Raw genomic sequence first — 19243 nt, 5'->3', positions numbered from 1 at the left:
CAGACAAGAATCAACAAACAAGTTCTAACATCTGTTCTCGCCAAACTGTTCCTCAGACAACAGCAGCATTGGACCAGGGCCCAGACTCAAAGGCTCAGAGGGCCAAGGAAATCAGACTCCAGGAGGAGAAACCAGGGCAGCGGGCTGCAGCAGGGCCCTCCTAGCCCACTTCCTTAGAGGCAAGCACTGAGCCATTGGGTTCTTAGAGACTCTTGGGAGGGAACCAGTGAGTGTGTCCCTAAAAGGAAGCCGACTCCACATTTGCTCCTCTGACCTCCAGGCTTCTTTGTGGGGCCTCAGACCAGTTAGGGGAACAGGGGTAAGCTGGGATCTGGAGGAGGGGAACAAGCACCCGGGCCCCCATGAGGCAGAACTCTGGAAAGCAGCCAGATTTCCTGAGGAAATCTCTTGACATTTCCCGTGGTAAAGAGTTAGTGGATGTGGGGTATGGAACAGAGCACTAAACAGGAAGCTGGGGTTCTAGTGCTTGACCTTGACTAAGCCACTATCCCTCTCTGGTTTTGTTTCCTTATCTGCACAGTGAGGGAGTCGAACTTGATCAGTAAGAGCAAAGGAGATGCTGCTCCTCTTCCTTCTCTCACCCGTGGCAGACATCACTAATCAATCACAGAGTTCTTTTCTGCTGAGTTCAGATATGACCTCAACATCCTTTCCATTGCAGCGCTCTAGGCAGCCACAATGAATGGATTGGAGTTGGCATGCGAGGTGACACCTTTTTGCCATCTTTGCAATGGATGATGGCTGAGGTCCTTTCCAGCTTTGATCATCTACAGTTTGTTCCATCCACATTTTGTGAGAAGGGCGCCCGGGTGTGTGTGAAGGTCTCTGGACCCGCTGTTCCAAGTTATCCCCCACCCCCGCCCCACCCCAGCTCAGACTCAGCAGCTACTGAGGAGGCCCCAGGGGGAGCCACGCCTGACCTCTGTTCTGAAGCACCTGTCTAGAAAGGTTGTGGGGGAGGGTGTGCCCCCAGCGGGGTAGGGGCTTGTGGGGCACAGCAGGGCCTTGTTCAGCCACAGAGTTCTCAGAATGCAGTTGTTGGCCACCTGGATTCTGTAGAGAGAAGGATGGTCCCAGGTCACACCCTCTTCCTTCTGCCTCCTAGGCTTACCTGCAGCCTCAAGGGCCAAGACGTCTGATCTTAACAAGACATTGGCCTGCAGAGAGGAGGTCTAAACCTCTCTCATTCATTCAACAAACATTTCCTGAGCACTTGCTCTTTGCCAGGCACTGTGCTGGGTGCTCTGGAAACAGAGATGAACAAGTCCCAGCCCCTGCCCTCAGGGAGCTCACACTCTGCTGGGGGAGAGGGGAGATGGGTGTCAATGATCAGTGGCATGGCAGGTGTGTATAAAGCCTCTGTGTGGACGGCCTCTGCGGTGAGGTCAGGGAAGTCTTTGCAGAGGAGGAGAAGGGCAAGCTGATCTTGAAGGATGATTAGAAGGTTGCTGGGCAGCCGGAGGGTGCACTTGCAGGAAGTAGCTATAGGCAGAGGGACTGGCATGTGCAAAACCTTGGGAGGTTTGCAACCACTTGGTGTGTTTGGAGGAATGTGACCAGTTCTGGGAGGGTGGGAGCAGCTGATGGTAAGACTGAGGAGGTGGTTCCCCAGCCCACACAAGTATAGAGGGCCTCATGGGCCAGGTAGCTGTTTTAGAAAGACCATTCCAACTTTCTTGGGGCCGAGTGGGTCAGAAGTGGTAAGACTGGTGGTTAGGAGGCCAGTTAAGAAGCCCTTGGATAAGTCCTGATGAGAGATGATGGGGGCTGAAACTGGGGAAAGGAAAAATATATTTAGGAAGAGACTCAGCAGGAATCAGTGGCTTATAGGGGAGTGAGGGTGAAGAGAGGGGAGACGTCAAGGGAGCCCTACGATCTTGAATAGTTGGGTGACTGGAGAGGTACCCGATCAGAGAGGGAACAATGGAGGGAGCCATCCAGGGAGTAGGGTAAGAACAGTGTTGGCTGTGCTGAGTCCAAGAAGCTGTGGGATGCTGGGGAGCTGAGCAGAAGCCTGGAGAGAAGTTTGCATAGAGACATGGACTGGTGACCTCAGCTCTAGGATGGTAGCAGGTGGCAGGGGTGTGGATAAGTGGGAGCAGGCACAAGGGCTGAGCAGGAGCCTGAGGTGCCAGAAGTTGGGGGGAGGGTGGGGAAGGGCCTGAGGAGGCGGGCAGAGGCAGAGGGATTGCGTGGGAGCAGCTGGTGGGTCTAACACATCCCATGAAACAAGATACTGACTTGAACTGATCAGTGAGAAGACTGGGCAGGTGGGAGGATGGAGGAGAGGAGGAGTGTGCAGAAGGAGGGGACGTGCAGGTACCCCCTCCCCTGAGCTCATCTGAGGTGACACAAGGGACTCCAGGTGCTCTTCTTTAGGAGGTCCCTGAAGGTTGAGGGGAGGCAGCCAGAGTGAGAGGCCCAAGTTCAGACTTGGGAGGAGATTGCCAGCACAGGGTGGGGTCAATCTCAGGTGGGTCTGAAGAGGACAAGCCAGGTGAGAGGGACACAGGCTCAGTTGGGGGAAGGCTGACGGGGCCTCTATTTTCTCTGAGAAGTGGAGGGAGTGGGGACTTGACAAAGGGGAGGCAGGTCCCAGTAACTCCAGGCAGAGGAGAGGGAGCAACTCTGGGCCTGGAAGAGGGTTGCTGGCAGCCTGGACCCTCTGTCCTTCCCATCTCACCTCAGACCTCTGACCTGCATTCACCCTGACCCAGGCATCCTGTCTGAACACCTTCTCCACCCTCCGCAATCTGCTTTCAGGAAATCCTCCTTGCACCCCCATTATTTACCTGGCTTCCTGGGACAGGCCTGGACTGGCACTTCTGTAGGACTTCGTGCCTGAGGATGCACGGCGGGCCCTCACACCCTGAATCAGGCACCTTCACCTCCACCTCGGCATAAATGTTGCTGGGGCCTTCCCCGGGGCTGCCACGGCCCATGGCATAGAAGTCTATGGGTTCATCAGGTTCGTGGTAGATGGGGTTGGAGGGCTTGGGGGGCGGGGTTGGGCGGGGTCTCGGAGAGGGGCTTGTGTAGACTTCGGGAGGCAGCTGAGGCTTGGCGGGGATGGGAGGCTTGGGCTTGGGCGGCTGGGACGTCTAAGAGAGAAGGCAGGCGGGGAGGAGAGTGGGTCAGAGCAACACAGGCAGGGCCAAAGCTGCAGCTCAGCCCGAGCCTCCGCTCCCTGCAGGCCCCGCCCCCTCCCCACTGGCCCCGCCCCTGACCGCAGGGCCTTCCGTCTTTTCGTCTCCCGGCTCCTCCACTCCCTCAGGCCCCACCACCTCTCTCAGCCCCTCCCGCCCAGTACCTGCTTTGGCCCCCCCGCCCCATCTTTCTGCATGGGGGCTGCGCTTTGCTCCTTTTTGAGGATTGAGGTATACTGAGGTTGTGAGACCTGGCTTTTGCTTCCAGAGTCTGATTCTTCAGTCCTTAGGGACAGTCCTGCGGGCTCAGGAGTCTGCGGGGAAAGAAGGAGGCCTCAGGGACTTGGTGCACGAGGGGCGGATGGGAGTCGGCAAGTGATGCAGGGGGGCGCAAAATAATCTCGTCCATACGGATAATGTCGGGGGTGGAGGTGCGACACAGAAATTTGGGTGGCGCTGGGTTTCTGGGTGAGGAAGAGGCGGCAAGGAGACCAGGAGGCGGGACAGTCGCTCTGGTCACAGGCCATATTTAGCATTAAACTTAACTTCATCTGGAACATAGGGCCAGGCCAGTCGCCATTTGTACCTGTGGTTGTAAAACTGCAACAAGGCTTTAGAAGTCTTTAGCCTAAAATTTTTCGGCATGGGGATAGATCTCCAAGACTTCTGTGCCTGTGTTTATTCCTGCAGGTGCCAGGCGACTCTACTTTATGGAGCTATAAGCTAGACATTCTCGGGACAGAGACACTGCCTCAGGGATGAGGAGATGAGCCTTATAGGGTTCCTTCCCATGTTAGGTAGGCTTTTTGCTCAGCATTTATCCCTGGGTTCTTGAATGTTCTCCACATGCCCACTACTTTTGGAAGGCTCAGGCCATAGGCCTTTTCTCATGCTTCTGCAATCCACCAAGTGTATGTCTCCATCTTAAGGTGTATAGGCCGTTCATGGATTCAAGTCAGAATTCTTTTTCCTTGCCTCAACCCCCTAAGAGTTCTTAGCATTCCCTTTATGAATAAAAAATAGCACCTCTACCCTGCTGCCGAAACAGCAGCACCTTAGGAGTCAACCTGGACACCTCCCTCCCTTCCTCCCCACATCTAATGGAGCACAAACCCTGCTCCTTCCACTGCCTAAATATCTTTACATCTGCACACCTTCTCCACGCCCACAGCTACCACTCCAGTTCAGGCCTCCTAAGTCCTCCTCCTGCATCATCTTGCCCTGCTAACCCATTCTCCACTCTGTGAGCAGAGTAAGCCTGCAGAAGTTCCCTTAGCAATCCTTCCATGGCTGCCTGTTGCTCCAGGATAAAGCCCAAACTCCAGAAAACGTGAGTGACAAGACCCTCTGAGGGCCGGTCATGGAGCTTGGTCTCTGACAGCTCTGCCTTTGGCTCTCGCAGCTCCAGCTGGCTCCCCTCCCCACCAGACTTCCCTACACCCTGTTCCAACTGCTTGGGAATCTTCAGGTCTCCACTTATTCCTCACAAAATTCTGCACAAGAGTTACCCCTAGGCACAGTCCCTCAAGGCAAGTTCTTTTTTTTTTTTTTTGCAGTACACGGGCCTCTCACTGTTGTGGCCTCTCCCGTTGCGGAGCACAGGCTCTGGACGCACAGGCTCAGCGGCCATGGCTCACGGGCCCAGCCGCTCCGCGGCATGTGGGATCTTCCCGGACCGAGGCACGAACCCGTGTCCCCTGCATCGGCAGGCGGACTCTCAACCACTGAGCCACCAGGGAAGCCCAAGGCAAGTTCTTTGAACTGACTCCAATCAAGCTCTATGAAACTATTCTTGCCCAGGTCACCAGTGACCTTCTGTTGGCCAAATCCAGTGGTTAATTCTGGACGCACTGGGACCTGCTCTTCCCTGATGCGTTTTCTTTGCTTCGCGTCTAGAGCATCACACTCCTGGTTCTTCTCCCCTCTCTCTCTGACTGCTCCTTCTCAGTTTTCTTTGTAGGTTCCCCCTTATTTCTGCAAACTCTCAATGCTGGAGACTTGGTATTCTTTTCCATCTACACTCATTCCTGAGATTTAATCCCTCCTGAAGCCTTTAGAATCAATCCGTCTACATGCTGATGGCTCCCAAATGTTGATCTCCAACCTAGACTTCTGTCCTAAACTCCAGATCCCTGTATTCCAACTGCGTACTTGACATCTCCATTTGCATATTGAATGGATGTCTCAAACCGCAAGCGTCAAAACTGAACTCGCCATCTCCCCTGCCTCCTGCAGACTTGCTCCTCCTGTAGCCTTCCTCATCTCAGTCAATGACAACTCCATCTTTTCACACTCCTCACCCAATCCTGCAAAAACCCTGGCAGCTCCACTTTCCAAACAGACCCAGTGTTCCACCTCCTCACCCCTTCACCTCTACCAACCGGGTCCAGGCTGCCATCTTCTCTCCTGACGTATTGTAGTGGTCTCCATCTGGTCACCCATGTCCCTCTCAAACTTGCCAGGTCATGTCACTCTTTAGCTTGTAACTGTCCAGTGCCATCCCATCTCACTCAGAATAAAATTCCAAATCATACAAGAATTTACTGGGCCCCTTTCCTTCACCCCTGTGGTCTCATTTCCTACCTCTCTACCCATGCTAGCTTCCTTACTGCTCTTATTCTTATTCACACACATCAAGGATCCTTCTGCCTCAGGGCCTTTGCACCTGCTGTGCTATCTACCTAGAATGTTTTTCCTCTACTTATCTGCATGACTTTCTCCCTTACTTTATTCAGACCTTTGTTCAAATGTCCCCTTACCAGAATAGCCTTCCCTGATGTTCCTATGTAAAATAGCCCCAACCCTGTCACTCCTTGTTTCTGTATTCTCTGTTTGTTTTCTGTATTAGCATTCGTTGTCTGTCTCCTGTCACTAGAATGGAAGCTCCATGGAGGTAGGGGTATTTGGGTCAGTTTTGTTTACTGCAATTTTTCCAGTGCCCAGACCAATGCCTGGCACAGAGCGGTCCCTCAGAACTGCCTGAACTTCCTCAGGGAGGCACTCTCTGACACGGCTCCCCACCACGTGAGCTCAATAGCACCCCATTCTGTATTTCCTTTCTCATCACACTCTCACACTTGATTCCTATTATATGTCTTTGCCGCTGGTAAGTAGCTTTGTGGGTTTGACACCCATATGTCTTGTCTCAGTAAATATCTCTTAATTTAAAGAACAAATGACCCAGTAATTCCCTGGACGTCCAGTGGTTAGAACTGGGCACTTTCACTGCCGAGTTCAATGCCTGATCAGGGAACTAAGATCCCACAAGCTTCGAGGCAAAAAACAAAAAAACAAAAAACAACCCCCCCCCCCCCCCCCACCAAATGACCCGTCTGCCTAGCTGGCCACTCCCAGCCTTTGTGTGGCTGGGCTGGTCTCTCAAGGACCCCTCCTCCAGCACACGCATCTTTCTGGAAGGGCATCTGCGTGGAGATGTGTGGGCAAGGGAGGTTTGGCTGGGTCGTCGGTGGGAATGGGAAAGTGCCTGATGTCGAGGTCCTGCGGCCTGGGCTCTGCGTGGGGAGGGGGCGCTGGCCTGGGTTCCCAGGGTCAGGGTCAGTGTCAGGGCCGGGGATGGGGGCTGCGTACCTGGCGGGCGAGGGGCTCGGTGAGCGTCTCCCCGTAGGGGCTCAGCGGGCACGCCTGGTAGTGCCGCAGCAGGTCCTGCAGCCGCGCGTGGGCGCTGTCCTCGCCCAGCACCACGTGGCGCCCGTCCCCGAGTTGGGCCAGCAGGAAGTGGCGGCAGCAAGTCCGGCTCCTGGAGGCACTAGTCAGGATCAGACCTGCTCCCTCTTCCCGGCCAGGGCACCAGCACGAGGAGTGACCCCTACCCGCCCCGCGCCCGGGTCTCCCACCCTTAGTAGCCTGGGGGCTGAGCATAGACCTCCTCCACCCCTGCTGGGAGTCAGCATGAAGTTCTTCCCCTCACACGTCCGTCAGTATCAAGCCCCGCCCTCTGATTAGCCCGAAGCCCCGCCTCCCTGTCGCTCAGCGCAGCGCTCCGCCCCTCACCTGTAAGTCAGCACAAAGGTCACGGCGCTCTCACTGAAACGCACCAAGTAGCATCCCTGAGGCTTGCTCTCTAGCAGCCTCTCAGCCTCTCTGTGGGTGATGGAGAAGACACGGAAGATGCTCAGACTCTTCCAACTTCACCCCCTGTCTCCCTGGCTCTCATGGGGGGACCCCTACCCCCTACCAAGAGGGCTTAAGTGGCTAGAGAAGGGTGGAGGTGGGAGAGAGAGGATGTGGGCACTGCGCTCCTGCTGCAGGGACTGGGCGTAGATGGTCAGGAGACCTCCCAGCCCTGCATCCTCCTCCTGGCCTCATCCTGGCTGGAAAAGCAGCCTGGGGTGGGGGACTAAGGGGGTCAGTACAGTGGCCGCAGCAAGAGGGATGGTAATAGACTCCTAGACTTCAGAAGTCACAAGCTGAACAGAGGATGTGAACAGAGATACGGGAGAAGTGAAGCTGAGAAGTGGAGGAAGAGGGAGGAACTGCAAGGGAGGGAAGAAAGAGGAGAGGGCTGGAGAGAGCCAGAGGTAAATAAAGATGGAGGGAGAGAGACTGAGGCAGAGGTGGAAACTTGAGCACTAGAAGCCTTAGAGACAGGAGGAAAGTTGAGCCTAGAAGGGAGAAACTGAGGCACGGGGTAGGGGGTTTGGGCTAGAGCCTCTCCAATGATCTCCCCCAGGAGAGCTGCCTTAACGAGGAGCCTTGGAACCTCCAGGTGTCATAGCCTGGCCGGTAGCCTCAATCTACTCCTGACTGACCGCAGGACCCGGGACTGGCTCCTGCCCTTCTCTGGGCCTATTTCTTCCTCTGTGACTCACCTCCGGGTGATGAAGCCGTGGAACCAAGCAGGGGCTGCCCCATGCTGCAGGAGCTCATGGGCCTGGGTGTTCTGGAACCAAGCCTGAGTCTCAGCCTGCAGGGACATGCCTCCTTCCCTAGGCACCTCTTCCTTCCCAATATCCTTTGGGCTGCAGGCAGCCCTTGGGGCCTGGGGAGGTGCCTGGATAGGGGAAGAGTTCAAGGAGGGGGAAGTAGCCATGATTAGTGGTCCTTCTTCTGACTTCAAGCCAGCTACTCCCTTCTCATCCTCATACCTAGCCCCTCCTGGACATGTGGAGGAAGCTCCCCGTCCCCCATCCCTGTTGCCTATTTTAGGGTATAATTGCTCAGAAAGTCCCTCCCAAAGTGTAACTTAAATCTCTTCTTTAGGTCAAACTGTTTTTGTTTCCAGGGAATTTCCTTCCACTTCCGTCTGGGTCCGTGGGCCTTTGATCCAGTAGCAGTGAACTGTTAAACTGTGCTTAAATGGGAGTGAGGCCTTCCAGATGGACAGAAAGGCATTCCCTGGCCTGAGGGATGAAGGGAACGCCAGAGGCCAGAATGAGGGAGGGCTCACCCTACAGTAAGAGGGACTGAGCTGGTTCACAGGGAGGATTTCCTAATGACTGGGTGAGTGAGAAGGCCTGAGATGAGGATGCACTGGGCAAATGAAGGCCACGGACAGAGACGCAGACCCTCCCTCTGGGCCGCTGGCTTTGTCGGCAGCCTCCAGCTCATTCCTGCCTTGGCCTCTGTTCCCCTGCAAGCCCTCACCCGTGGGACGGTGGGAGCAGAGGAGGGAGCAACACCCCCCAGGTTCCCACTCACCGCAGGGTGCACAGCGGAGGCCCTGGGGCTGGGCTGGGCTTCCTGGGCCTTCAGGGCCTGGAGTCTGGGTCCCGGCAGCAAGCCCAGGCTCTGGCAGCTCCTGCGGTTCAAGTCTATGGGCTGGAAGGTGCTGAAGGTTATGGTGGGGGCTTCTTGACTCCCTGTTAGCACAGAGAAGTTTCTCAGTGAGGGCCTGCCTCTCCCTCTGCCGCCCACCCCTCCCCCAGGCTCAGAGGCGCCCCATAGGCCTCTCCCTGGGGACCTGGAGGACAGGGACAGTTGTGACAGCAGGAGAAATGCAGGAGGGATGGCAGACACGATTTCTCAGGGAGGAGGAGTAAGGGGCCAAGGAGGCGCAGAGGGGCTTCTCAGGGAAACTGGGCCCCAGGAAGGAGCGCTGGTAAGCCAGCTGGCCTTCGGCTGGTCCGGAAGTCCTGAAATCCGGGAAAGGAGGCAGATCTCTTCAGGGCAGGTCCCTCTGCTGGCCCAGGATCCTCGACCTCCCAGCCCCCTTCATCCTCCTGCTGCCTCCTCTCTCCACTCGAAGAAGCCCTCAGAAGACCCTTTCACCCTTATCCTCAGGGATGCGTGGACCTGGAGCCCCCGAAGGGGAGCAGGGGTTGTGGGCCGCCTGCCCGCCAGCTCTGGCTTGAGGTGTGGCCCGTCACCCCTGAAGTGGGAGCTCAGGCCCAGAGGGAGGAGAGCAGGCATCATGGGGGTCTTGATGTTCCCTCCCACCCACATTCCCCAACTTCACACTTACCTTGAGGGCATATCTGGGCCAGGGGGAACTCCATGGGGGCAGCCTAGGAAAGGAGCCCCTGGAGCAGGGTGTGTGTCTGGGCTCTCAAAAGGTGTGCACACTCAGCGACTCATCTCTCCTTTCACCCCAGCCCCCGGGGGCAGGAAATGTCGCCTCACCCACAGCCCTAGCCCTCGCGGAGGACTCACGTCATGGAAAGCCGTAAGACAATTGTCCCTCCCCCGGAAGCCAGGCAGCTGAAGGTGGTGGTGGTGTGGTGAGTATTTGTGTCATTGTGTGTCTGGGTGTTGGGGAGTCCTTGTTGCTGTCTTATCTCCATCTCTCTGGTGATTCTCTCTCCACGCCCTCGCTCCAGACTGGGGCTTCCCTTTCTCCCCCTCTCTCTTTGTCTCTCTCTCCATCTCTCTCCCTCTGTCTGAGCAGTGGCAGTGGGGACATCAACCTCAGAAGGATAAGCCTTATAAGGTGATGGGGCTTCGGGGTCATCGGAGATTCACAGACAGGACTGTGCTCTTAGGACACACGAGGGGGGGGGCAGAGCTGCAATAGAAAGAATGTGGGTCAGACTTTTGAAGGATTTTCTGAGGTCATATGAAACCTGTGAGACAAGGGGGATAGGGAAGAGGGAACCTGGCTTCATCGTCAAGCAGAGAATGGAGCTGGGTTAGGACAAAACCAGGCCATCCCACAGAAAGGGAGGGGAAATTTCCTTCAAGTAAGCAGGTCGTTATTAGCAGCTGTTATTAATAACTTCAGAGCTGATGTCCTAAACCTGCAGTGTGCTTACATCTGCTGCCACCCTAGAGGACCAATCCCATTTCTCTCTTGTGTGATCCTCACAAATGAGAAGGAGTCAGGGAACATTATCCCCATTTTCCAGACGGGTAAACTGAAGCTTAGAGAAGTTGAGTGCCTTGGTCCAGGTCTGTCAGTGTCTCAGATGTTCACGGCAGAGCTGGGACTAGAAACTAGATCTTCTTTTACAAATTTCACTGTGATTTAGGCCAACAGTCCATGGCTATGTGCCAGGCACTGTTCTTGGTGCTGAGAGCCCAGAGAGAAAAAGGATCTTGTCTCAAGATGTCAAGAGGGGGAAACGACTTGCCAACAGGTACTTACAGAAGGTTGTGGTGAGTTAGTGGTGTGGGCTGGTGCTACGGGAGCCCACCTCAGAGGCTCCTAATCTAGCCATGTGTGCGGTGCATGCCTGCGTGTACAGGGGGTTGGGATGTCAGAAGAGGGGATTGAGCTGAGCTGTGGAGGATGAGCAGGGTTGAGGAAGGTGGGGAAAGGTGTTTCCAGAAGAGGAATGAGCGTGTGCAACTGCATGGAAAAAGGAAATGACTGGAGCGGAAGCTGGCTTGGGGGCTGCCAGCAGTGAATTATGCAGCTGGAGGGGCCAGGGCCAGAGTACACACTGCCTTGCACCCAGGAAGGACTTTGGAGTCCCGACAGCCTGGAGAGCTACTTCCCCAGCAGCTCTGAGAGGGAAAGACTTCCCCCAGGAGTCAAGGCTGGCCCAGCCACACCCATACCCCAAAGCCTTGCCTCCCCCTGAGCTGCCTGAGCCCTCTTCCCTTCCTTAAAAACTGTTGCCTTAGCCTTGATCCCAGCCCCCAGGGATGGGATCGAGACTAAGGCATGATGAATGATCTCCCTCACTACGCTCTGCACCGAAAGCAGAGTGGGCTCAGCAGACGTCAACTAGGGAGCAAGATGCCCCTGTCCTCTTCTTGAAGCCCTCCTCCCATGATGGTGTGTGATTCTCTTGAACACCTCTCCTTCATATGGTTTGGAAGTGGAACATCAGTTAGTATAGGCTAGGTTATGCTGAGGTGACAAAGAACACCAAAATCTCAGCAGCTTAACACAACAAAAGTTCGTTTCTTACCTATGCAAGTTACACTGAAGAGCTGGGCATCTCTTCAGGGCAGCTGTTGCCCAGGTGGTGGCTCAGCCCCCCAGGTTGCCTAAACATTACGGTGCTTCCATAGCTACACACCCTCCCACAGTCACTGTGGCACGGGAAGAGGAGTATGGAGAGTTAGCCGCTCTTTCCTAAATGCTCTCCCCATCTCTGGGAGTGAAACATGCTCCTTCCGCTAACACATTATTAGCCAAAGCAGGTGGCTTGCAGGATCTCAGTTCCCTCACCAGGGATTGAACCCAAGCCACAGCAGTGAAAGCCAAGAATCCTAATCACTAGGCCACCAGCGAACTCCCAGGGATGTGTATTCTTCCACATGCCCAGATGGGGAGGAGCAACGGCTACGCTGATGAACCCAATCATGTCTCCTGTAGCGAGGAAGCATCCCAGCTCAGGATTTAGTCTTGAGGACAAACAAGCTTAGCAAGTGTCTTAGTAGAGCTCAATGCAAGACTCAAAGTTTGACACTTTATTTGGGAGGTACAAGCTCAGGGTGGTGAGGATAAGGAGAAGAGAAGTGAAGCAAAAAAACAAGTAGAATAATATTACTGCATTGGTTATCACTTCAAAATGAGCTGAAAAGAGAAACATCCAGTTTCTTGACAGGTATTTTCACTTGAGGACTTTCTCCAGACAGGGTGCAAGCTGAAACCACAACTTGGAGTAACCCACAGAGGGGAGAAAGGAGGAAGAACTTATCTTCCCAGCTCCCTCGTACTTCCCACTTCCCATTGATCAAGATGGTCCCACAGGAACCGACTTAGAGATTGCATCCCCTGTACCTTGGTATCCGCTCAGGAAGCCAGATCTCATGGTCCTTGGTGTGGTGTCTGATGTTAATCAGAAATGGAGAGGTGACTCAGAGAGATAGGTTCAACAGGTGAGGTGTGAAGACTGTGCATTCCTAGGATTCAGCTTGGACTCTAGCCAGCTCAGGTCCCGAAAAAGGGCTCTGAAAAAAGCGGAAGTGGTTTGGGAGGCAGCCAGCCAAGGAGTCAATGAAAAGAATGCAAGGAGGTGTACAAGTTTTGTGTCCAACACAGTCTACCCCTTGTGCCTCCCATCATACACAGATCTTATACTACAAGACAGGGCTTACATTTGTTCTGTACAAACAGAAACATCCTTACTCTCCGAGAAGGGAGCTACACTCAGTCACACAACCCCCTTCAAGGTGGAGGTCAAGGGTGTCTTTCTCAAAGACTGAGGTGAGAGGACAAGTGAGAAAAGCTACAATCCTTGTAGTTGTAACTGATCCAGAGGCTCTGATTGATAGTCATCATCCCCCTCCTCCGCCACTCATTCTAGATGCCCCCACCTTTAGTTAGCATTTCATCTGGTCTGGGTTGTTTTTCTGGTGGGGCGATCCAGAACTTCATTCCCCCAAGGTATAGACCCCTAGTTGCCTTGCCCCTGTTGGTGGTTGTAGCTACCCATTAACAGTCATCGCCAGGCAAGGAAGTACTAAGAGATGTCCCAGACATCCTCTGACCAACTGGCCAAGCTGTTTGCCACTCCCTAGTAGTCCATGCCCATCCTTACTCTGGACCATCTTTCCCTATGTGCAAAGAGGATGACAGACGTATGCTGCAGCTCTGGGAGGATTTCCCTTTAGCACTGTCTTTCAGGGACACTCTGAGTGAGACCATACTGCTGCTAGTGCCAACATGTCATCCTGGCACATCTATCAGTTGGTTATAGGGAATCCCTATGAGGTTACAAATGTGGTTGAAGAAGAAGCAGTAGCAATAGAGGCAGGAGATTGGCAGTCTGGGCCGCCTGCTCATGCAATTTACTTTTGAATTCTGCATCAGTTCAAGACTGGTACAGATGTATCACGCCCACCACAGAATGAAATTACTTGCTTTGCCTGTCCAACTTTAGGACTCGTGGATCAGATAACATTCAGTGTTATGATGGGCAGCTCATGTTGAATGGTCACCTGGCACCCAGTGGTCAGGCACTCAGTCTCTATTAGGGCCCACTATCGAACCAGGAGCTGTTTTTCAGATGTAATTCTTTGCCAGAGAGGGCATAACCTTGTTCCAGAATCCCAGGGTATGTGCTGCAGTTCCCCATCAGAGCTTGCCAGACTCCACACAGCATCCTTATCCATCACAACAGGGATTTCCAGCACCACTGAACGTGCTGGCTCACAAGGCCCGAGAGGCGGGGCAGCTTGTTTGCAGCCCGAACCTGCTGCAGGGGACTGTCTTGCTCTGGGACTCACTTAAAACTGCCAGCCTTCTGAGTCACCTCACAACTAGCTTGAGGTGATATTCTCAAGTGCAGCACACCTAGCCTCCAAATCTAGAGTCCAAATAAATGCTGTGTCTCTGTCTTAGTGCTGGAAAGTATAAGGAGCAACCTCTTGTCCTTTATAGCAAGTTCCAGACCAGGGCTTTTGGAAAGGAGGCGGCAATGGAGGGAATCTGAGGAGATCTGTGTCTAGCATAACAAGGATAATATACACAAATATCTTTCTTTACTTTTTCGTTCCTACCATTTGCATTCAGGGAACAAAACTGGTGTGTGTGTGTGTGTGTGTGTGTGTGTGTGTGTGTGTGTGTGTGTGTGTGTGTGTGTGTGTGTGTGTGTGTGTACCATCCTACCCTGTGTTCAGACTTTACCAACGGCCCACCATTACCTTGTATAATCAGTTATTACTTGATAAATAACTGTCAAGGGCAGGCTTTGCCTTATTTGAGGGCTACCTGGCATCATTTTACAGGTGAGAAAGCTGAGATCAAGGTCAAGAGACTTAGCTTCAGTCACACAATGAGAACATTAGTCTTAACCTGGGGCTTCCAACTTGGGACCTCTAGGTATGGGGGTGGGGAGGGAGATTAGAGCCACCAAGTCTTGAGTGTTTGCCATTAGCAAGCACCGTGCTAAGTGCGTTACAGGCATGGACTCTTATACCCTTATACAGACCCATGAAGGAGATGCTCTGATTATCATCCCCACTTCACAGACAGGGAATCTAGACTTAAGAAGGTCAAGGGACTTGCCCAAGGTCACACGGTCAGGAAGTGGGCATTAGAACCAGGTGGTCTGGCTTCAGATCTTGGGATCAGATCTGATTAACTACTAGCCAATACAGATGGCAAGAAGTTAGGGACATAACCCCATACGGATGGGTGGGCCCTGCTTCACTGCTTTCCCACTGAATGATTTCATGTTAAAGATACCTGAGAAGAGCAGAAAAGGTGCAGACTTTCCAAGACTTTAACTATCACTAGAACAAAAAGCCCTCTGAGGAATTTGCCTGTGAAGACCAAAATGTTCAAACTGTAAAAAATCAGAGTCCAGGAAACTTTTCTAACCACAGGTCATAACTGTACCCTTTTGGTAACCTATGCTTTGCTGCAATTTCAACTCACAACATGGACTCATTTGCAAAGCCATAGTATCTTTGAATGTAGATTTTCATCCAGCAGAATGTGCTTTGCTGACATCACAAGCGATCATGACACACTCCCACAACGCTATGGAAAGGAGCAGTGATATTTCAGATTTCACATAATGCCTTTTCTCTGAACAGCTCTAGGCATTTACAGGACCAAAGGCATTACTTTATAGTTACTCTTGCTCTATCTATTTAGTCAACAAGTATTCTCTGCCTACAGAATACCAAACATGCTAGGGGCTAGGCATGCAAAAGTAAATAAAATCTCAACAACCTGTTCTTTTGGAGTTCACATCTGGGTGAAGAGAAATGCCCACGGCATGTTAACCTTTTAGTGCCTCTTACTTCTTATTGAAAACCAGTAGGTAACAAAAGAAGCACGCTGTAAGTGAGGGACTGTGAACTGAAATGTTCACCCTTAGCCCTCCTCTCAACAGACCCTTTTCCCCGTGGGTCTGCATGTGTCTGGCTGTGTTTCTAAATCATAGCTTTTTTTTTTTTTTTTTTTTTTTTTTTTGTGCGGTACGCGGGCCTCTCACTGTTGTGGCCTCTCCCATTGCGGAGCACAGGCTCCGGACGCGCAGGCTCAGCGGCCATGGTTCACGGGCCCAGCCGCTCCGCGGCATGTGGGATCTTCCCGGACCGGGGCACAAACCCGTATCCCCTTCATCGGCAGGCGGACTCTCAACCACTGCGCCACCAGGGAAGCCCTAGATCATAGCTTTATTATAGAATTAGTACATGAATTTTTAATGAGCCAGGCCTAGTAAAGTTGTTCCTTGTTCTTATGAAGATATGAAAAAAACTTCCCCTATAAAGTAATATACATAATAACTATATTTACAATTTTTTGGAAAATTATAAGGCCTTTTGCAAATGTAATATTAGTATTGACACTGATAAATTAGATCAATTTCTTACTTTTTAATAGTAAAAGAGCTCAAAGAGCATCCGATTTCCTCGAGTCAACAATGAATCAGATAGAGAAGATCAAGACGGTCAAGTAGAAGGACATGGAACTCACCTCCCCCTACAAACACATCCAAACTACATCTTCATGTGGAAGAGAATACCAGCTGAAAGCTGGCAGAAGATCTCTTATACAACTAGAGCCACAAGAAAGATCGCCATGTAACTGAGTAGGAGGAAAGGGGAAAAAAAAAAAAAAAAAAGGAAGCAATGAATCAATGGCAGAAGAGATAGGTTTCTGAGTTTCTTTTCATTCTTTTCCACTCCAAGGTGAAAATCTTCTCTTATTTATGTTGAATTCCCAGTGCCTGGAAAAATGCTGGCATGTCAGAGATAGTCAACATATATTAACATGTTGAGAACATTTTTAAACGGAGAAAAGAAAGCTTTTAGAGAATTAAAAACAGCCCTTCTGCACATGAAAATATGCTCAACATTGCTAATTATTAGAGAAATGCAAATCAAAACTTCAGTGAGGTACCACCTCACACTGCTCAGAATGGCCATCATTAAAAAGTACAAATGGACTTCCCTGGTGGCGCAGTGGTTGAGAATTTGCCTGCCAATTTAGGGGACACGGGTTCGAGCCCTGGTCTGGGAAGATCCCACATGCCACGGAGCAACTAAGCCCGTGCACCACAACTACTGAGCCCATGTGCCACAACTACGGAAGCCCACGCGCCTACAGCCCGTGCTCCACACAAGAGAAGCTACTGCAATGAGAAGCCTGCACACTGCACGAAGAGTAGCCCCCGCTCTCCACAACTCGAGAAAGCCCACGTGCAGCAACGAACACCCAACACAGCCAAAAATAAATAAATAAAATAAGTAAAAATTTAAAAAAAGTCTACAAATAACAAATGCTGGAAGAGGTGTGGAGGAAAGCGAAGCGTCCTATACTGTTGGTGGGAATGTATATTGGTACAGCCACTATGGAAAACAGTATGGAGGTTCCTTAAAAAACTAAAAATTGAGTTACCATATGATCCAGCGATTCCACTCCTGGGTATATACCTGAAGAATGTGAAAAGATACATGCACCCCAATGTTCATGGTAGCATTATTTACAATAGCCAAGACATGGAAGCAACCTAAATGTCCATTGACAGATGAATAGATAAAGATGTGGTACATATATACAATGGAATATTACTCAGCCATAAAAAGAATGAAAGAATGCCATTTGCAGCAACATGGATGGACCTAGAGATACTAATTGAAGTAAGTCAGAAAGACAAAGACAAATACCATATGATATACTTATATGTGGAATCTAAAATATGATACAAGGGCTTCCCTGGTGGCGTAGTGGTTAAGAATCCACCTGCCAATGCAGGGGACACAGGTTCAAGCCCTGGTCCGGGAAGATCCCACATGCCACGTAGCAACTAAGCCTGTGTGCCACAACTACTGAGCCCACATGCCACAATTACCAAAGCCCAGGCGCCTAGAGCCCACATGCTGCAATAAGAGAAGCCACAGCAATGAGAAGCCTGCGCACCGCAATGAAGGGTAGCCCCTGCTCGCCGCAACTAGAGAAAGTCCGCGCACTACAACGAAGACCCAATGCAGCCAAAAATAAATAAATAAATTTATAAAAAATAAAATAAAATATTATACAAATGAACATACTGACAATACAGAAACAGACTCATAGACATAGAAAACAAACTTATGGTTACCAAAGGGGAAAGGGTGGGGGAGGGATAAATTAGGGGTTTAGGATTAACATATACACACTACTATATATAAAATAGGTAAAAAAATAAATAAATAAATAAAGGTAAATAACAAGGTCCTACAGTATAGCACAGAGAACTGTATTCAATATACTGTAATAAACTATAATGGAAAATAATATGAAAAAGAATATATATGTGTATATATATTCTTATGAATATATATGTGTATATATATGTATAATGACCATACATGTGTATATATATGTATAATGAATATATGTGTGTACATGTGTATATATATAATGAATATATATGTGTATATATATATATATTAATGAATCACTTTGCTGTACACCAGAAACTAACACAACACTGTAAATCAACTCTACTTACTTCAATTTAAAAAAAAGCCCCTACAGGCAGAGGTGGCTCCATGTTGGCGCCTCCCCATCTCCTCACGCTGTGCAACAGTCCCCTCCACAGGCCACTGTCCTGCAGTTCCATATGTCTCCTTGTACACAGTTGCAGGACAGCCTCTGTCACGGTGCAGACTTCTTCCCTATGCACACTTGTGCCTGCTGTGGGCACCTGCATGGATGAGAATGTCAGAGGAAGAGAAGACTCTAGGGCTGTGGAAAGAGAATAGAAGTTGGGTCTGTTTGAGCTCCTGCTCTACCGCCTACCGGCCCTGTGACCTGGGGCAAATCCTGCAGTCCCCCTGAGCCTCAGTTGCCTCACATGTAAAATGGGGATAACCCAGACTAAGCTGTTGTATGTAGAAAATATGCTGTGACTCATGCAATGCTTCGTCAACTGGAAAAGTCTGCTGTGTTTCTGTATCATTATTTTATTTATTATATCAATAGAGCAATAATAAGAAATGGAGGGGCTTCCTTGGTGGCGCAGCGGTTGAGAGTCCGCCTGCCAATGCAGGGGACGCGGGTTCGTGCCCTGGTCCGGGAGGATCCCACATGCCGCGGAGCGGCTGGGCCCGTGCGCCATGGCCGCTGAGCCTGCGCGTCCGGAGCCTGTGCTCCGCAACGGGAGAGGCCACAACAGTGAGAGGCCCATGTACCGCAAAAAAGAAAAATAGAAATGGAGATCCATCCAGTTGGCCAGTTCAACAGAGTTGAGCCCTCCCAGGATGTGTCAGGCAGCCTAGGCATTGGGAATGCAGCAGCAAAGATGTGCATGGCCCTTGACCTCTGGGAGCCTGCATTCTGGTGAGGGGAGAGGAAAAGAAGCGGTAACAAATCAGAAAGATAATTTCAGATCGTGATACGAGTAATAAGATGATACTGCAGGATGTTAGACGTAGAGTAGATGCTGCTTTGGGAAGCCGCTCCTGAGGAGGTGACAGACGCTGTAAGCCACTGACCAGGTGAGAAGGAGCCAGCCCTTCAGGGTCTGGGGAAAGTGTCCCAAACAGGGGGAACAAGAGTGCAAAGACCCAGAGCACTGTGACAGTCACAGGGCCAGGCACCCAAAGCAGCTGCCTGCCTGTGGGCTGCTGACCTTTCCTGAGAGCCGCCCGCAGCTGGGGCCAGTGTGGCTCCCTCGCAGGCCTTTCCCACGCCAGCCACGCCAGCCACAGCAGCCACACCAGCACTGGCTCAGTTACAACCTCCCGTAATAGTCTTTCCTTGGGAAGTAGGGAGGGCTGGCCCA

The 19243-nt window shown here is 51.5% G+C and overlaps 1 protein-coding gene across 3 annotated transcripts; it reads right to left on the bottom strand.

The window, feature by feature from the left end:
• Positions 1-906: 906 nt before the first annotated feature.
• On the bottom strand, positions 907-9622 carry SH2D2A (SH2 domain containing 2A; the record flags this gene model as incomplete). 3 transcript variants are annotated; one of them, XM_082662689.1, is made up of 8 exons in its annotated part: positions 907-1074; positions 2814-3122; positions 3332-3481; positions 6756-6924; positions 7179-7268; positions 7997-8178; positions 8772-8986; positions 9589-9622. In XM_082662689.1, the coding sequence occupies 8 exons, from the start codon at positions 9620-9622 to the stop codon at positions 907-909; spliced, it is 1317 nt and encodes a 438-aa protein (XP_082518815.1). The 3 variants fall into 3 exon arrangements, with proteins under 3 accessions (XP_082518815.1, XP_082518816.1, XP_082518817.1); XM_082662690.1 differs by having other exon boundaries at positions 8826-8986; XM_082662691.1 differs by having other exon boundaries at positions 7997-8166; positions 8826-8986.
• Positions 9623-19243: the final 9621 nt, after the last annotated feature.

This window comes from Grampus griseus, assembly GCF_964374135.1.
Source record: "Grampus griseus genome assembly, chromosome: 1".
NCBI lineage: Eukaryota > Metazoa > Chordata > Mammalia > Artiodactyla > Delphinidae > Grampus > Grampus griseus.
This window is presented reverse-complemented; position numbering and strand designations above follow the sequence as displayed.